General features: G+C 38.9%; 2 protein-coding genes across 3 annotated transcripts in view; one reads left to right on the forward strand and one right to left on the reverse strand.

Moving 5' to 3' along the window:
• Positions 1-873: 873 nt before the first annotated feature.
• Positions 874-9,159, forward strand: bcl7a (BAF chromatin remodeling complex subunit BCL7A; the record flags this gene model as incomplete). Its single annotated transcript, XM_079363634.1, has 6 exons — positions 874-965; positions 3,152-3,233; positions 3,394-3,490; positions 3,970-4,119; positions 5,157-5,263; positions 6,904-9,159. The coding sequence occupies 6 exons, from the start codon at positions 874-876 to the stop codon at positions 6,976-6,978; spliced, it is 603 nt and encodes a 200-aa protein (XP_079219760.1). The 3' UTR covers positions 6,979-9,159.
• A 2,373-nt stretch (positions 9,160-11,532) lies between these two features.
• The window catches only part of clip1b (CAP-GLY domain containing linker protein 1b), a 33,709-nt gene continuing 27,686 nt past the window's right edge, over positions 11,533-17,555 (reverse strand). For both annotated transcript variants that reach the window (XM_079365125.1, XM_079365124.1), the window contains 5 exons: positions 16,474-16,579; positions 16,204-16,369; positions 15,887-15,942; positions 15,669-15,781; positions 11,533-15,208 (listed from right to left, as the gene is read on the reverse strand). In XM_079365125.1, coding sequence (XP_079221251.1) covers positions 14,974-15,208; positions 15,669-15,781; positions 15,887-15,942; positions 16,204-16,369; positions 16,474-16,579 — 676 coding nt within the window. In that variant the 3' untranslated portion in view covers positions 11,533-14,973. The remainder of the gene's footprint in view (positions 15,209-15,668; positions 15,782-15,886; positions 15,943-16,203; positions 16,370-16,473; positions 16,580-17,555) is intronic.

The following is a 17,555-nucleotide window of genomic DNA, read 5'->3' on the forward strand; positions in this document are numbered from 1 at the left end:
TATGTAAAGAAAAGATAACAATTTAAATAAAAAAAGATAAACTATATGATGTTTATTAGTGTTACCATGTCCTAAGTATTCTTGAAGCCATGTTTTGCATTTTGTTGGCACAACTTGAACAACGTTGGTGATGTTGGCTGCAACAACGAATACAACATTTATAAACTGTCAAGTGAATCCTTACTTGAATTGTAAATACTTTTCATCACTGTAGGCTACATGTTTTTTTTTTTCATGTAGGACTTTTAATCTTAACGATGAAGTATGAGGTAAGGTAAGTTTACTTATACAACACCTTTCAGACAAGATAATAAAAACAATATACACATTTTAAGACTTAATACAAGTTTAGATAAAAACAGTAATAACAAATAAAAGTTAGATACAAATGTGTTAATTGAAGACAAAACGTTAAAAAAGATATTTGAGACAGACAGTGAAAAGTGTAATAGGTGACAAGGTGGTTCGTGCAAAGGCCATATTGAACAACAATGTTTTAAGTTCTGATTTAAAAGTGTCAACTTTTTTGGCACACCTCAGACTGTCAGGCAGTTTGTTCCAGAGGTGAGGGGCATAACAATGGACCAAAAAAAAGTGTGCGACTACTTTCATTCCAGTAAAGATTAGAAAATAGTTCCTTGAGCCCTGAGGAGATCCATGCTGTTAGCAGCCTCTTTGTTCTCCTGCACACACACAGCAGGGAGACACATCTCTCCTCACAGTGCAGCTGCAGCTGCAGCCACGCTCCCCTCTCTCCAGTCTGCATGCTACACTAGTCCGCGCAGGCGCAGTCAGCTCCTCTGTGCGCTCTACTGTTTGCATTGTGTCTGAACTGCCGGCGAGCTTTAAAAAAATATTATACCCACCGCGGCAATGTCGGGCAGGTCGGTCCGAGCTGAGACCCGGAGCAGGGCGAAAGATGACATCAAGCGGGTTATGGCCGCTATTGAGAAAGTACGAAAATGGTAAGTAAAATAAGAGAAGGGGGGAAAAAGCTGGCTTCGTTATCTAACACGAAAGGCTTGTTGGGGGAGGAGAGGGAAGGAGCGAGACGGAGAGAGGGATGAAATTGAAAGAAAAAGGGATAATTTGTGAACGGGATTCACAGCAGATGTACCTGCTGCTCAGGTGCAGCGCGGCGCGTGCAGAGAGCGAGGTGAAAAAGCCGGTTTATCAATCATAGCGCGTGCATCCTCACCGGTGTGTTTCTCTCTCTCGTTGATTTTGAACAGCGAGGGTTGAACCAGAAGCCATTTCGATGCAGTCACATGAAGCCATTGCTGCCCGATGTTGAGCGTGTTAGCGCGGGCGGCCGCAGGGTTTCTGCAGCCGAAACGTCCGATTAAAGTGTCGACTCGGGAACAATTTGACGAGTCGGAGTAGTTTGGTCCGTGTGGAGTTTTAAATGAAGCGCTTTAGAGTGTCGCTTTAAGGTCTGATAGAGAAGGAGGCACGGTGGGGGGTTGGGAGAGGGAAGTAAGGCTGCATGGCTGAACACGTAGTGACTCAGTCTGTATCGTTTAAACACCGTAAAAGAGAAACTTTTATACACATTTAACTGCTTTGATATACATATATTTATTATGAGATGTCGCTGTTTTAGCTCTAGTGAAGGTGTGACGACGTGTGAAATATTTTTATCAGTTTTAATCAAACGTCTTCAGGTGAAACAGTTCACAGAAAGTAACTTCATGTTTTTTGTTGATAGAAATGGGACTAAATCACACATGGATTTAAACTTTGTACATTTTAATCTATGATGTTATTATTTTCCTCCCTTTATTTAATTAAGGTAAACTTGGTCATAGGTGTTTTGTTTGACTTTTTTGGCTATTGATGTTTATATTTCCTGTCTTTTTTTTCTGGAGCTGCTGTAACAAAAACAATTTACCCAATGAGGGATCAATAAAGTGTATCCTTATTGCATTAAGAGTATTTTCCAAGAATGTGGTTTATTTTAGTTTTATTCAAATATTTAATTTATCTTAGTAAAACAATTTTTTTTTTTCCCACCCAGTGTTTTCTACATTCAACCATTTCAGAGGTCAATATATTTTCAACATTTGTAATTGTATAAGAGAAACCTTACAGTAAGTAAATAGCCTAAATGTGCACTTGTTTGGTTAGCTTTTGAGAAACAGTTGTGAACATAAATTTAAGCTAATTTTCAGAGTATAAAGAGTCTTTTTGGGGGGGGGGGGGGGGGGGGTTGGACAGAATAAGGAAACACCATCGACTGTTTTTACATGAACACTGGCTTCAGTCGGTGAAACTGAGGGATAGTTATTGCTTTTTCTCTTAAACCGTAAAGACAAAATCAGGAATCAGTCTTGCATAATTGTTGACATAAATGAACGACATGTTTAAGTTATAGACCTAACATAGAGTTGTTGTGCTTATGAATCATACAGATGAATGTTCACTTAATCAGCACTTGTTTTTTAATTTGATGCATGCATGTCTCTGGTCGGAAAAAAAAACAAAAAAACATTCAAGTGATTCTGTTATTGTTTAATTTAAAATGTATTTATGGACTTCTTGGGTGTTTATTGTAAAGATAGGACAGTGGCTGGAGACAGTCAGAAATGAGGGAGAGAGGGATTGATTAATAACATGAAGGAAGGGAGCCACAGTTCAGATTCAAACCGGGTCATCCACTTGGAGGACCACAGGCCTTTTTTTTTTAAGTAAAAATTCTGCCAAACTTCCTAAAGGTAAAGTCCTTGATAGTATTTTATCTGGGGTTTTTTTCGACAAAAACATCTTGTCTTCAACCAAACCAAAATATTTTGAATTCACTGAGAGATTTCAATAAGTTTATGAGACAAATTGCTTCCAGAAATTTCAAACATCATAACTGGTTCTTCTCTTCTGCTTTGAATTTAAGCTATTTGTGCTGTTGGTCCCAAAAAAAAACAACTCATTAATGACCTTTACACTAAACTGTGGGATACTCTCGTGGTTTTTACTGTATTTTATCTGACACTACATTTAACTTTCCGAGTTAGACCGTTCAATTTCATCTCGAGATATTTGGTGAACTGAAGCTGCATTTTGTGTCTGTCGTAACATCACGTCACGGCGTCTTCATTTAAAAGTAAATGAACGTGTGTTGTGCCTTTTGATTCAGTTTGTTTTCACTCCTGCACAGGGAGAAGAAATGGGTGACTGTAGGAGACACGTCCCTTCGTATCTACAAGTGGGTGCCAGTGACGGAGCCTAAATCAGATGACGTGAGTCCAGAATGTTCCACCTTTTAATTTAAGGACAAAAATATTATTTGATGCATGAACACACTTTAAAAAAACCTCCCTCCATCGTTTGAATAACGTTGTGACTCTTTTCAAGACTATGAACAGGTTGATTGTGTTTTGTCTTTTTCTGTCTTTGTAGAAAAATAAGAATAAGAAGAAAGGCAAAGATGAGAAATACGGCTCAGAGTTGACAACTCCAGAGAACAGCTCCTCTCCGGGGATGATGGACATGCATGGTGAGTGCTAAAAGATTTCTTCTTCTTGCATGTTATGAAGCTCTTTAACCCCTTTTCTGCTTATCAATATGATCTTTTTCACGCTTAAACTGATACTATGAATATGTCCAATTCAGGGTTGATTGATTAGAACGTAAACGTCATCAGCATAGCATCCCACTTTGTTGATTCATCCGCCGTCTTTGATATGTTGTTCACATAAGACTGTGACTTCTCCAGCGTGGTGTTACATCATGTCCTGTAGCGTCAGGTGCAGGCTCATGTGTGGAGGAAGATCATTTCTTTGGTTGCCTTTTAATTAGGAGATTTTTTTTAATTTTTTTTTTAAATGAGCACCCTGCTGTGATTGCTTGTATTTTAAATTCATTCCCCCCTCGGGTTTTACTTCTGGGAACAAAAGATGAGGCATGTTTTGTGTGTCCATGTCTGTCAGTTTTCATCATTTCCAAATAAAGCAACTCGATCTTTGTTTGTTTCAGACGACAACAGCAACCAGAGCTCCATCGCCGACTCGTCTCCAGTGAAACAGGAAAACAGTTGTAGCACGAGCCCCGCCCCCGAGCCCACCAACACGTCTCACCGCGACAGCAGCGAGGCCAAGAGTGACCAGAGCCCGGACAGCAAGAGGGGTCAGACACATATGAGCACACATTTCTACAATTAACATCACCTGACACTTTAGAAGTACTAATAATGCCTGATGAACAGCAAGCAGCTGTCATGACGGATCTCTGTCTTTTTTACATCAGTTCAAACATCCTCACTGTGACAGTCAGAAGGACTACTTCCCCATTAGTTAAGTACACACAGCTTACTGGAGGACAAACAGCTGTGGCCTCTCTGTCTCCCTTGGGATTCTAACCGTCAACCCTGTTTTACTCTCCTCTCATTCTCTCCATTGCCTCCCTCAGACATTGACCTCTATATGTGGCAGTTTAATACGTGGGTCTGAATAAGCTCTGGACAGATGTCGTACTGACATTTAACAGTTTAAACACATCGTGTGTGAATACATTTCAAACCCAGAGAGCCTCATTTAGAGTCTGCACTATACATACACAGCATGTGAGGAAATGGGACGTACATTTAAGAATTAAACTTCCGCTTGTTCCTCTTATCCATCCTTTGAACGGACATAAGCAACATGTTGATTGATTTATTATTATTATTATTATTTAGTCTATTCACTACACAACTGTTTGGACAAAATGTAGCAGGCTCTCACAATTTAGAAGTTGTCAACAAGCTGTTTGGGCCATTTTTGCGTGACAGTGATGAAATGCTTAATCAGTTATTTTCAGTTTTTTTAGGAATGGGAACAGAAAATGATAATTTCCCTCAATCAGATACTCATCTACATTACTTTGCTCCTAAGATTGCTGCTGGAATTTGATCGTGGCAATATCTTAAGACATGCGGTGTGTTTGCACTGAATATGTCAGTCCGTTTTCCATGTTGGTTGAGCTAAACTAGAGTCGAATCTCTTCAATGACTTCCAATGTGCTCCCATTTAAACTCAAAGCTACAGTGTAGTTACTTCGTACAACCACACAGTGTCGTTAAAGAGTCACAAAACCGCCTTGACTCGACTCGTTTGTGGTGATCCTATGTATTCAGATGAAAAATGGAGTTCCTTTTTGTGACGTCGATGTGTTTTGATCCTCAGGTAAGACCACCCCGTCATCAGAAACCTCAGAGAGAGCACAAAGTGCCAAGAGAGACAGCCTGTCCTCCGGGGGGGAGAAGGACTCATCAGACAGCAAAGCCACTCAGGTACAAACATGTCTGTGAATCTGTTTCCTCCAGTTACATAAAGCACTTAGAAGACAAGGTAAGAAAAGGACATATAGAAAAACACTTGAACTCATAGCAGGATTCAAAACAAGTCAACCTATAGAAAAAATGTATTGAAACAAGGTGACACCCTCAAATTAAAAACAAGAGACGGCTGAAATCAGGAAATGAAAAACACAGAAGTGTGTTGAATAACATCCAGCCAAACGGATGATCAAGTTTTACATGTCCAGGGTTTGACTTGTCACTCTCACATATGTCTATGAAGCTCTCTGTGGAAGAAAATCTGCTCCTTTAAACAGTGTGGAAAGTAGCAACGACAATCAGGACAACGGGACTCATTCATTCGTTTAACAATATCATCCTCAGAATATCTTCTTCTCTGAAGTCATTCTTCAAAACATTTCTTAGAAGACTCTCCGTCAGATCCAACAACTTGTTCTCAATCCACTGAATTATTCACAGCTGTGTTCTTCTTACCTGCTCGTGTTAGGAAATTGAAAGCGTGTGCCGTTTTCTTCCACCATTAGCAGAGGTTACCGCCCACTAATGCCCATAAAAGGGCATGACTGTAGGGCCCTGCAGCTGTACATAATGGCATGCTGGTAGCAAAATGTACGTTCATGGAGAAGTCAATGTTCCTGAGCACTCAAATGTGGGTAAGAGTGCTCTTGAGTATTAGTAACTTCAGTTCTTACCTAGATTAAATCCCACTTAAGAAATCATCGGTGAACTCCAGGATCTTCTTCAAAAGTTCGTAAAAAAAGATTTAAGAACAAATGTGTGCAATGAATGAGGTCCATTGTTTTCTTATCAGTTTTGAGGTGGAAATCACTGGGGCAGATGCTTTGACTCCAGGACAAATAAAACCAAAAGAAATGAAAGCGTGTTTTTCACGTTCTCCGTCAATGCTTCTTCTACAACTACAACAATAATGTGCGTCGGCCCCGGGCGAATCCGTGAATGTGCAGGGAATATTTATAGCGACATGCCGTAGATAAAACAGGACCTTGAAAAACAACAGCACAGCCTGCAGGGAGCTGCTGCTGTCCTTGGAGCGTGTGTGTCTGTGTGTGTGTGTTTTCAAATCAATGTGAAGATGTTTGCAAAGTACATCTACCCAGAAATCTAACTTCTGTGTGTAGTGTCATTACAGTGTCTACAAACGCTGCTATTGCTTCTCGCAAGGAACCTTTAGCCTTAAATATAGGACGTAATGTTATGTTGAGTTAAGTATGTGTAAAAAGCAGCAGTTTAAATATTGCAAATATGTTCAGTATTATTGCTAGATAAATATAAAGTTAACTAGTTTTCTGAATAGTTTTAATACACCTATTGACAGTTTTAGATCTTAGAAGTTGTATATAAATGTTGTAGGGTTACACGTAGGTCATGCCAGGGAGTCACTTCCTGTCTGTGTGTGTATGATGATGCACGCTTTTCTCCCTTCATGTATCTATTTATTACATACATTACTTGTGTTGTTTCTATGAATTTCTAGGTTTGCCCGCTCTGGTTTCTTCTCATTTGGTCGCCTGTTCTCGTCTGTTGAATTGTTGTTACTGACACTGTGAGAATTGTCATTGCTGACGTTTTTTTTCTTCTTCTTCCTCTTCCAGGACCAAGACGAGGAGGCCCCGCCCAGTAAGAAAAGCAAAGCGGAGTCCTCGCCTCCGGACTTTGAGGAGAGTTAAACGTTTGTCTCCTTCCCCTCCTATCTCCTTCCCTCTGTACCTCCCTCCATTAACTCTAGACAACTTAGGGCGAATGGACACACCAGCTCTCCTCCCACACCCTTTACTCCCCCACCCTCCCCCTCTCTTTACCCCAATCTATACCAAAGGGAGAATGGTCGTCTCTCTTCTTCTCCTCCCCCACCCTCACCCCCCCACCCCCCCTCCCCAACACTCCTGCACAGAGGGAGAATGGATATTACCTCTATTCACTGGTCCCCTCCGTGCTTCCTTCCAGTTCTCCACAACTTTTTCACTAATGCCAAGAGAAGCTCTGAACTCGGGGCTACAATCCCCCTCTGTGACCAGTGGGGAGGGGAGGGGAGGGGGGGTCACCGTTAGCCAAGCTCCAGCCACCACCAGGCCAGACCACAAAAACTGACCTGCACCTGTGACTACAAGAGCTAACACTGGCGATCTAAATTTCTGACGAGGTTGATCCCAGCCGCTGCTCTGAGACCGTTTTTGTATTCTGCTAACGGTTTAGCTCCGAGGCTAACCGGGTCTCAAAACAGCGGCTGCAGGGGGAACCTCCACCCTCAGACCACGTCAATTCAATCCTCCTGATTCGCCTCCTGTTAGACTAATGTTCTATATTTGTTTAGGAAGTGTTTAGGGTTTTTTTCTCAGGAGGGTCAATGCACTGTTATGGTATGTCACAATCGATCACAGATAGATTTGCTGCTGTAGTGGAAGTCTTTTGTCTCTATCCATGAAAAGTTCTCCATTCACAAGTTTATTAAAGTGAGTTAGCTTGTGGTTCATAGATGAAGACGGTACTGAGCAAGATAATAAACTCTTTGGATAAGTAGTGAAGACAGGCATAGGTAGCTTAGGTCCGGATGGTGTGCCTTGAGTTGCTGTGATGAAATACACGTGTTAGGTCAAACAGGTTTGGAATCACAATTCTGGTGCCATGGTTGTTTTTTTTGATTTGTGTTTTTGCCTTATCATCGTCACTAAGGAGCATGATCAAATAGGTTTTTTTTTCCCCCACTACGATATCTTTGTTTTTATTTGATGAAACTAACCTCTGAATCTCACTGCTAGTAGCTTCCATTCTGTAAATGCTGAGCGAGAAAGCAAATGTTTCCCAAAATGTAGAGCTATTCCTTAAGAACAGTCGCAGACTGGAATTCAAACAGACGCCAGAAGTTTCTTTCAAAGATGCGTCTTCTGGAAGTTTGAACCTCTACAACCCTCAAAAACCTGAATGTACTTCAGGTGGCACTTTTGTTGTTTTTCGTCTCTAAAAAAAGAAAAAGACCTGTTTCTTGGACTGGTTTTCCCCTCTTGACTCATAACTAACCCCCCCCCCCCCCATCTCTGTACATGTTGTGTATCACTACTTATCTTTGGCCTACGTGTACCTGCAGCTCAAAACAGAAGGGTCCAGATTTTTAGATGAGATGTTGGTTCTGATCCTCCTTCAAGGTGCTGTCTGTTGGCTGAATCCACACAAAACACACACGTATATACAAACACACACACATACACAGCATCAAAGGTCGTGGTTTTTGTGCAGATCTGTGCAATTTACTTGAACTTGTTAGTCGAGATTCAGACCTTTAAACCTCTCTAATGTACAACCTCACACATGTCAGACTTCCTTTCGTTTCTTAATATTTGTGACTTCATACCAGAGCTGCAGAAGAACTTTATGACAGAATTACTTGATCAGATTTCAGCAAATCAGCAATCACATGGATGGAGGGAAAAGAAATAAAAAAACATGGTCTGAGTCTAGAGGATGGATTAGCATATACCTCATTCCCAGTCCAGCAGTGCTGGAACTTAAAATGCTATTGTAATGACATTAACAGTTATAAACAGCATTATGTACACTCAGTTAAAAAAAAAAAAAAGAAGAAAAAAAAAGGTCTCACTTATGTTGTAGCTTTCACCTGATTGAGCCGATTCCTTATAGTTTGCTCATAACTGTGTGTTTTTAAAAAAGAGCTGTGAGATATAAATTCTTGTATGATGTTTTTTTTTCTCTTTTTTTTCTTGGGACCATTTTTTTGTTTCACTTTAGATCTTGTACAGATTTATGGTTTGGTTTGACTTATTTATTCCATCAGTAGTGCTTGGTTTTTATCATGTCCAATGGTTTTGTTTTCTTAATAAAATCGATAAAATGTTCTGGTGTTTGTGTTGACTGTTTTATTCACAGGTACAGGATATCACCCCAGTAATATTCAAGGGCTTTTTTGTATAGAGCTGACATTTGGGTGTGAGGGTTACGTTATCTAAAAGTTAGACAAATGGCATGACTGAAAATGTAGTTCTTTTGCACCATAATTTATCCATGGTGTTGTGAAACGGTGTTGTCTTTTTCTATATATGTTTTGTATTGAATATAAAACAGCATGCAGACATGTGCACCAAAGCACAAAATGCACTGTAAAAAAAGGACTCCCCACTTTGATTTTATATCTGTTTGACTTTTCTTATGGTCTGAACAGGTTAGTTTCTGCTCTCAGACAGTTTACAAAGTACACCGATTTAAGAGATTGGACCAATCAAAACAGGTCTTTACAGGTCCTGGGAGGGCCTTTTGATTTGAGATGATTTTGGCGTATCCTGTGGACAGAAAAGTACCTCTAGTTTCTTTCCTGATTTTGTCCTGTACACACTAAAGAAGTTTCTTTAAAAAAAAAACCCCAACTCTTTCTGGTTTCTTAAACTGTCAAATGTATAAAATGTGAAAAAAAACAAAACCAGAGGATGCTGTTCATCACTTCATCTGACCTCTACTCTGCAGTTTCAGTTTGGCACATGTCCCCTCAGATGGAGAGAATCAAGAGTTATTTTATAAGTTTTCCTGTGTCATACAGAAAGAAATACATATGCTGGAAGTAATCAAACTGCCTCAAAAGTTGTTTCCTGGATGCTGCAAAACCTTCGAGACATTTAATGTGAGAGCAAATTTGAGTGCATTTGAACTTTAAAGGTGCGCTATGTATATTTGGTAGTGAAATTTTAAAGTTATAGAAGTGAACAAATTATTTGCTGTATTTTATGAACTTAATAAACAAACTTTATTCAAAGTACTAGTTTGTGTTTGTGTATAGGGTTATGAACATACCACAGACTGTACTTTTCTCCAACATTCACACCTCTACCAAAACTCTATAGTGCACCTTTAATGTTCCTCTTTCAATAGAAGCATTGAATGAGCCTTGTGTGATATAGCTCACAAAAATGTTTTTGCAAAAAACAGCTGTACAGAAAAATCTTTACTTCAGACCAAATTTTCAAGAACAGCATAGGCTTAATATTAACATTGATTGTAATTGGAATATAGCCAGCCCACTTGATGTCCAGTGTAGTGGATTTAATGTGTAAGTGTAATTAAATGTAATTTCTGCAAAATTAACATTTGGACATTTTAACAGTAATATTGCTATTTAGTCGTTTGTTGATGTGGCAGTTAAAGAAATCACCTATAAGGGCCTGTTAGAATAGTGGGATTTGCAACATATTTCTGAGCTGCATGGCATTTCAAACTTTATGTCAGTTATCTTGATTTTCAGAAATGTCTGGTACAAATAAAATGGCTGGCCAGTGGATGGCAGTGCATTGCATGACAAACTAAGGTCCACTTAAGTGGCTGATGTGAAACCATCCCATCAACACCTATGCATTTTTGTAGAAAATGGTTTTTGAATAGCTGTCCACTGTTTGTGACCTTTTTTGTGTGAAAGGGAAAAGAGCTAGATATTTCTCAGGATGTGGTTGAGACTAAAAACAAAGCCGAACGACGGTAAACAGTTGAGAGGAATCTCATAGTACCAGTGTTCAATTGGTCATGGGTCTGGAGGGTTAATTGCATCTCAATATTAGCCTCCTTTATGCTGTTATTCCTAAAAATGAGCAGTAATTACTGTTTAAAAGTCTTGGAGTTCTCCCAAAAATGTCTTGGATATACAGTAAATCCTCTCTGATCCTGTGTGTTCTCATAACTATACAGTAAACCCTTCTATTTCACCCCTGCTCAGAACAGGCTGTTTGTGTGTCTGTAGCTTTAAATGTAAATGAGCTGTGTCTAACCACAGCCATCTCTGGAAGGGCTTTGCGTGTTGGCTCAGGCTTTCTTATATCATGCCCAATTGTTTCTGATGAGTAAGCAGACTCAGAGGGCAGAACAAACACCTTTCTTTCACCTTGAGAGTGTTACCTAACTGGGGGAGGGGTTTACTTACTCGTTTGTGATGTCATGAAGGGAAAATCTCCAAATGGCCTGTTTGAGCCCACAATATCTGAAAGGTGAAGCAGGCAAGTGACAGACAGGATGGACTTTTGTCATCACTAGGGGGGTATGTTGAAAGACTAGGGACACATACTTTATTTGTGTTAGAAAAACATGGTAAAGTGTATTTTGCTTAATATGTGACCTTTAAGAAACTGTCCTAAGGATTTCATAAAAAATGAAGCCATTTACACAAACTCTGAAACAGAGATATGTCTGCTATAAGGAAATCGCTTAATGCTAGAAAAAAGGCACAACACAGGCAAGTTTTTCTTTTTCTTAATATTTCTACTGGACTGTTCAGGAGTATACAGTACATAGAAAACAGTTACTTTAACACCACGTCAACATCTGTAAAATTGGTTTAAACATTTCATAACCAAGTCTAGATGGTGCCATATAAAACATTACACTAATAATTTGACGCATCACTTAAAAAGTACACAATGTTTTTTTAAGTCCATACAAATTGACCCCCTACCGAAACCTCCTTAAACAATATGAATCTTATCAACAGGGCAGAAAAATAAGGTGTGGTTCACATAAAACTTATATTTAGTTTCCATGGCACTGTGTACACTTTTAACATAAGGAAGCCTCTGATGAGTATTTACAAAGGACTTGTGTTAATCGTTAGTTACGTCATGTATTATGTATACATTGTTACACTGGCAGATTCAATATGATCCAAAATTGTGCTTAATAAGTCCAATAACTGCTTTGAAGGGTTAACTTTGAAGAATAGTTTGATGTATTAAAAAACGTTCTTATTTTCTTGTTACCACTTTGTTATCTGCATGCTAACTATGATGCTATAGCTAACAAGCTGTCAGACGATCCAGACACAGAAAATTAATGTTGGGGAGAAATTGCTAGCCAGGTTATGACTAGTAATTAGATTTAATAAAAAGATTGAAATTTACATCATAGGTTAAGATTTTATCTGTATAACTCCAGAAAATTGTTTCTTTTCAAATAATGGTACCAACATTCGGGTGTGTTGTGCATATAGCAACTAAGGAAATCTGAAGCCGTTATCCTAAACCCGAATTGAGCAACGGGCTTTCAAAATAATTCATGTAACTTCACTTTTTACATTTTTTAAACTTGTCATCTTGGACTCAAAACAGACTTAAATTACATAGTTTGAGACAATTCGCTAAAAAAAAAAAAAAAGTTAGCTAAGCTTTAACTGGAAACAGCTACCCTGTCGCTACCATGTTGTCAAAGAAATTACATAGTAACAACTTTAATTCACATCATTTTAATGTTGTGAATACATCAGATTTGTATTTTAATACACATATCTGATAGAGGCAGGAAAAAGGAGCTTGTTCCTAAGTTATCTGCTGTAGATTCATAATTAGCATACGGACATGAGTGATTCATCAATTCTGTGTTATTCTTTGCAACAAAGAAAATAAAAAATAGTTTAATGTTTAATATGTGCTTAAAAGAGTGCAGTATAAACACATATTATATATCAACATTTGTTGATAAAATGACTTCATAGTTGGAATCCTAATATTTCCTAATATTTCTTCTGAATCTTTAAAGTGGACAGTGCAAAAAAAAACAGTTAGTAGAGGCTTCTAAGTTTCATCTGGTGACTGTAACATGAGGCAGATGCATTTCAAAAGCCAACCTATACTACAGTAGTCTCTTTGTACAGACCGTACACCTTTAATAAGTGCTAGCTTATTTCTCTGTATTAACATCACTGGTTAGTGAAAGACTAGACAATAAATAAACAAAAAAAATACATTATTGTTAAACAAAATATCATTGGTTACTTCAGTGGCATTTTTTAAAAAGATGTAAGCCTCTATAATGAACCACGAAGAAGAAAATCACATGAAAAATGTTGAAATTGATAACTGAAGCTGACAAAACAAAACAGTCTTTTTTTAGTTACTCTCTTCTTTTGATCAAATGAGCACATTTTCATGCAAACACTGAAATAGTGCTCAGAAAATTATGAAAATTGAACACCTTTTCAACATGTAGCTTGAAGATTGTGTGAGGGTAATAAAAAGCTCCAGAACAACTATTAAAATGAACCTTGTTTTTGGGACATGCAAAGCCTTCATGAAGAAATAAGTAAACAGGTTAGACTGACCTCTATGTGCTGAATTTGTGGAGTGTCCCTTTAAGTTCAATTACAGCTATTAACATTTTTGTTTTGTTGCCATTTGTACTTCAAGGTCTTCATCAGCAGATGAATAAAAGAAGGGTTTTAAGTTGTTGTAAACTATTGAAATGACTCCTTCCCCTGACAAGGACAACTCTCACTAAACACGCTGCTGACCTTGAATGCTACAGTTTTCCAATGCCATTATACAAAATGTAATTGGTTTTTCCAAAGGTTTTCCAATTAGGTCATTCATGAAATAGTATTAAGGCCACTACAGGGGTAAAAAAAACAACATCATCATGACAAATGTGATTGGTGTAAGTCAAACATTTAATATATAATCAGCCATGTTTTGAGGTGTGTGTGGGGAAAGTATTATTCCCTGACTACAGTAAGTGTGAATACTGTATGTAAAACAAAGGTTGCTATAATTTAAGGATAATATTTGTAATATGTTATTAAAATGTGTAGAAGGATTTTGAGGAAAAAATGGTAATCTTTCAGGCAGAAACTGGTACCTCATGTCAAATCCAAAGTGATCTCTGTCTTCAAATCTCTTTTTCCACAAAAGAAGTAAGGATACATTTATAAAATTTCGTGAACATAGCATTGACGTCTTCAACAAAAAGTTATAAATATCCTTAAAAAGTTTGGGGGCAGCTATCTAATGTATTTCTAGAATCAAGGCATCATGATGATAAAAGTTCATATTTCTCAAATAATGAATATCATTGTTAGTAATAAAGAAAGTGTTAAGTGTTAAATAAAGTTTAAATATAACGAAGAAAAAAGAAACCTTGAATACAGTTGTAATATGTTGTTAATATGTAGTTAAGAGTTCTTGTATTTGGCTGACAAATGTGTGATATCTCTCTTCTCTAATGGTTATGATACATTAACAGAAGTCATTATATTACCTTCATAAAATCACGTTCTTGAAAAGAAAATGTTTAAAAATCTTTGATCTTTTCTTCTGATAGTGGCCTTAATACTCAATCTCAGGTTGATACAGAAAGAGGACTTTAAACATCTGCTAACACACAATATGCCTCACATGTCTGACATGGCAGTGTTGCTCTTGGAGGGGTCTGTAGCCGTACAGACTGAGGAATGTGCTGCAGAAAACAGGAATGTAAAGTCTTACAGGTGCTCCCCCCCACCGTCACTTTCCTCTGTGCTTTAATCAATTGCATTTTCTTTTGCTAAATAAAAAATAAAGCCCAAAAATAAAAGTGTGTCAAACATCACCTCTGCAGAATTTAGATACAAAACAACTAAAATGCAAAACAATAGATTCAAAAGGACAAGCAGAGGACGGTTTCCCTTAGTCAGAACATCAATATTGCACCAAAGCAGCGTTTTTTGGACGAGCATTATCTTTCTGCAGAAGAGCTGCAGAGTAAAAGGATTCTGATCAGAACAGTGGCTACCAGTGATATGCATAAATACAGTATAAAAATACAATATGACCAAATCTGTAGGGACATAGGCAGGCATGTGGGGAGAGTAAAAGGTGAACTGTGTTTAAAGGGGAAGAAGAAAGAGAAAGGTAGAGTTTTTTTTGGAGCTGCTAGAAGGTCTGATCGTCATTACAGGCCTCGGTGGCGTGTCCGAAGGCCTCGCAGATGTCGCAGTAGGGCCTCTCGTCAGATGGTTTTCCGTGATAGGTGGTGTGGGGAACAGAGTCGGGACTCTGGGCCTGTGTGGGACAGTCTTCGGTGTCGTGGAGGTCAAAGCAGTCGCAGATGTCGCAGAAGAGGCGTGGGGTCGCCTTCTTTTCCCGCTTTGACACACCTTCCATAAATCTGACAGAGACAAGAGGATGGCTGGTCATTTAAAGTCGTTTACTGTCAATAAAATCACATGAAACATCCAAACAAACTGAACCAAAAACCAAAAAGATGATGTGGCCTAGCTTTCTTCTTTTATGATTGGCTGATCATTTAAGTTGTACTATTATAAGATATGCATTCATTGGTCAATTTCAAAAGGTGCTACTTTATTCCCTTTGGACAAATCCAGTCTGGCAGTGTCCTCCTTGTCCCAGTCGTTATGCTAAGCTACAGTAAATGTTTTCTGGCTGTACGCTCAGGACAGAAATGAGAGTTTCTCAAACTTTTCCTGATATCAATGTGTGGATGACATTTCATGTTAACTTTATTCCTTCATTTTTTCCCGTTTCACAAATATATATATATATATATATATATATATTCATCTTGGGAAACAAGAGACGCAGCTTTCACAAATGTCTTCATGTCTTACCCATCGGTCTCGTCATTGCCGTTGAACTCAGCCAGAGCGAGCTTCTTCAGTTTAATCTTCAGCTCCTCGTTCTTCCGCTGCAAGTCCACGATCACACTGTTCAGGAAGTTGATCTGGTCGAGAGAAACGAAAACCAAACAAAAAAGGAACGCTGAACATGAAACATGATCCCACTGCTGGATGAGACAGTATGTTTAGAAGCGTCCTGACCGTCTCACCTGTCCCTCAGCAAACTCCTTCTCCTCTCTCAGCTGCTCCAGAGCTGCAGAGTCGCCTGCAGGAGGAAATTAGAACGACAGGTTTACAAAATAAAATTACTTCTCTTTCCTTTTTTTATGGGGTTGTTCCAATAAAAGAACTTCATGCTACCAGGAAAAAAAACTGTTTTTAATAACATGTCCAACACACTCCGTTACAGTACTGACAATTTAAAACTATGACTGAAGATATGCAGAAATGGTATTGTTTAAAAAAAATGGAGGAATTGGGACGTTCACAACCTTAGATAGCTGTGGCCTCGGCACTCTCCTCTCACCTGTTGGTACAGCTTCTCTGTCTCCTCCATCCAATCCCTGTGTTCCCATGAGCCTTTGCTCCAGACTGTGTACACGTCCCTGCAGCTGAGCTTTGTCTCTCTCCAGAGTCTCCACGGCCGACTGCAGAGTCTTGGCCATGGCATTTTCTCCTCGCAGCACAGCGATCTGCAGGGGACAAGAACACAAAGATGAACACAGCAAAAAAAAATACTAAAAAAACGACACAGGCTGGGTTTAATAGATATTTAATAAAAGTCGTGTGTGAGCACCTCGTTCCTCAGAGTTTCCAGCTCCCGGTCTTTCGCTGAGATTAAAGCTCCAGTGGAGTTCTGGTAGTTTATGCTCCCCTCCATCTCCTCATTCAAGATGTGTTCTCTGCGATATGGGGAAGGTTTAGAAATTACTAATATGTTGACAGCTCCTGAAACCTGAAATAAAATCCCCGTTATACCTGCACCAAATGTTTCTTTGGGGACAAGTTAAACACGGGATGTGAGTGGGTTAACAAGGAAAGCTGAATGCGTGATGGCCCGTGGCTGCCTTGGCTATAATGCTACAATGTTTTCCTTTCATGCAATAACCTCCTTGACAGTGAACACGAAGTCAGTGCTAAAGTGCAAAAACAGTTCTGTGAATTCAATACAGAAAATCCCTCCGCTCAAATCACATCGCTGACGCCTAGCCGATACCCTGACAACATCTCTTTCTCTTGGTAGATGAATGTGGAAGTGAAGCAGGTCGTTTCTCTGAATCACATCTCCTGTCTAAGCTCTCCCTTCAAATCCATTCTTTCTGCTCCTTCAGGAATCATCACCTTTCCTTCATCGCCCTCCAGCCAGCTCCACAGAGCTCTCAGCTGCTCCTCACGTCCCTCTCATCGCTCTGATGCGTCTTATCTTCCATCAAGCATCACACTTTGATACAGGACTGTCGACCTTCATCAGCTGCTCTCATCTCAGCTCTATCAAACACTCACTCTCTGCTACAGTTGCAGTTTGATGTTTGAGTTCAATATTTTACATTTCGAAACATATATTTTAATTTGAAATGGAGGGTATTTACTTCCTGTCTGAATACAAAACCTGCTTTTATTTTGAACCAAAATAAGAAACCTCTGGTAGATCAAAGGTTACGACATAAACCGAGGAAAAAAGGATGCTGTTACTCGACTAAAAGTAATTAAAAAATGTCACATGGCGGATAATTTGAACTCGTCAGCTCCTGAACGCTGTCCAGATTTTTTTTTTTTTTTAAGGGAAAGGAGGCGTTCAATCTGGGTCATTCATTTCCATTAATGTGACTGCAGGAAAACACAAATAATGTTGATTTAAAAATATCCAGAACATTATCA

Source organism: Symphodus melops (genome assembly GCF_947650265.1).
Source record: "Symphodus melops genome assembly, chromosome: 16".
NCBI lineage: Eukaryota > Metazoa > Chordata > Actinopteri > Labriformes > Labridae > Symphodus > Symphodus melops.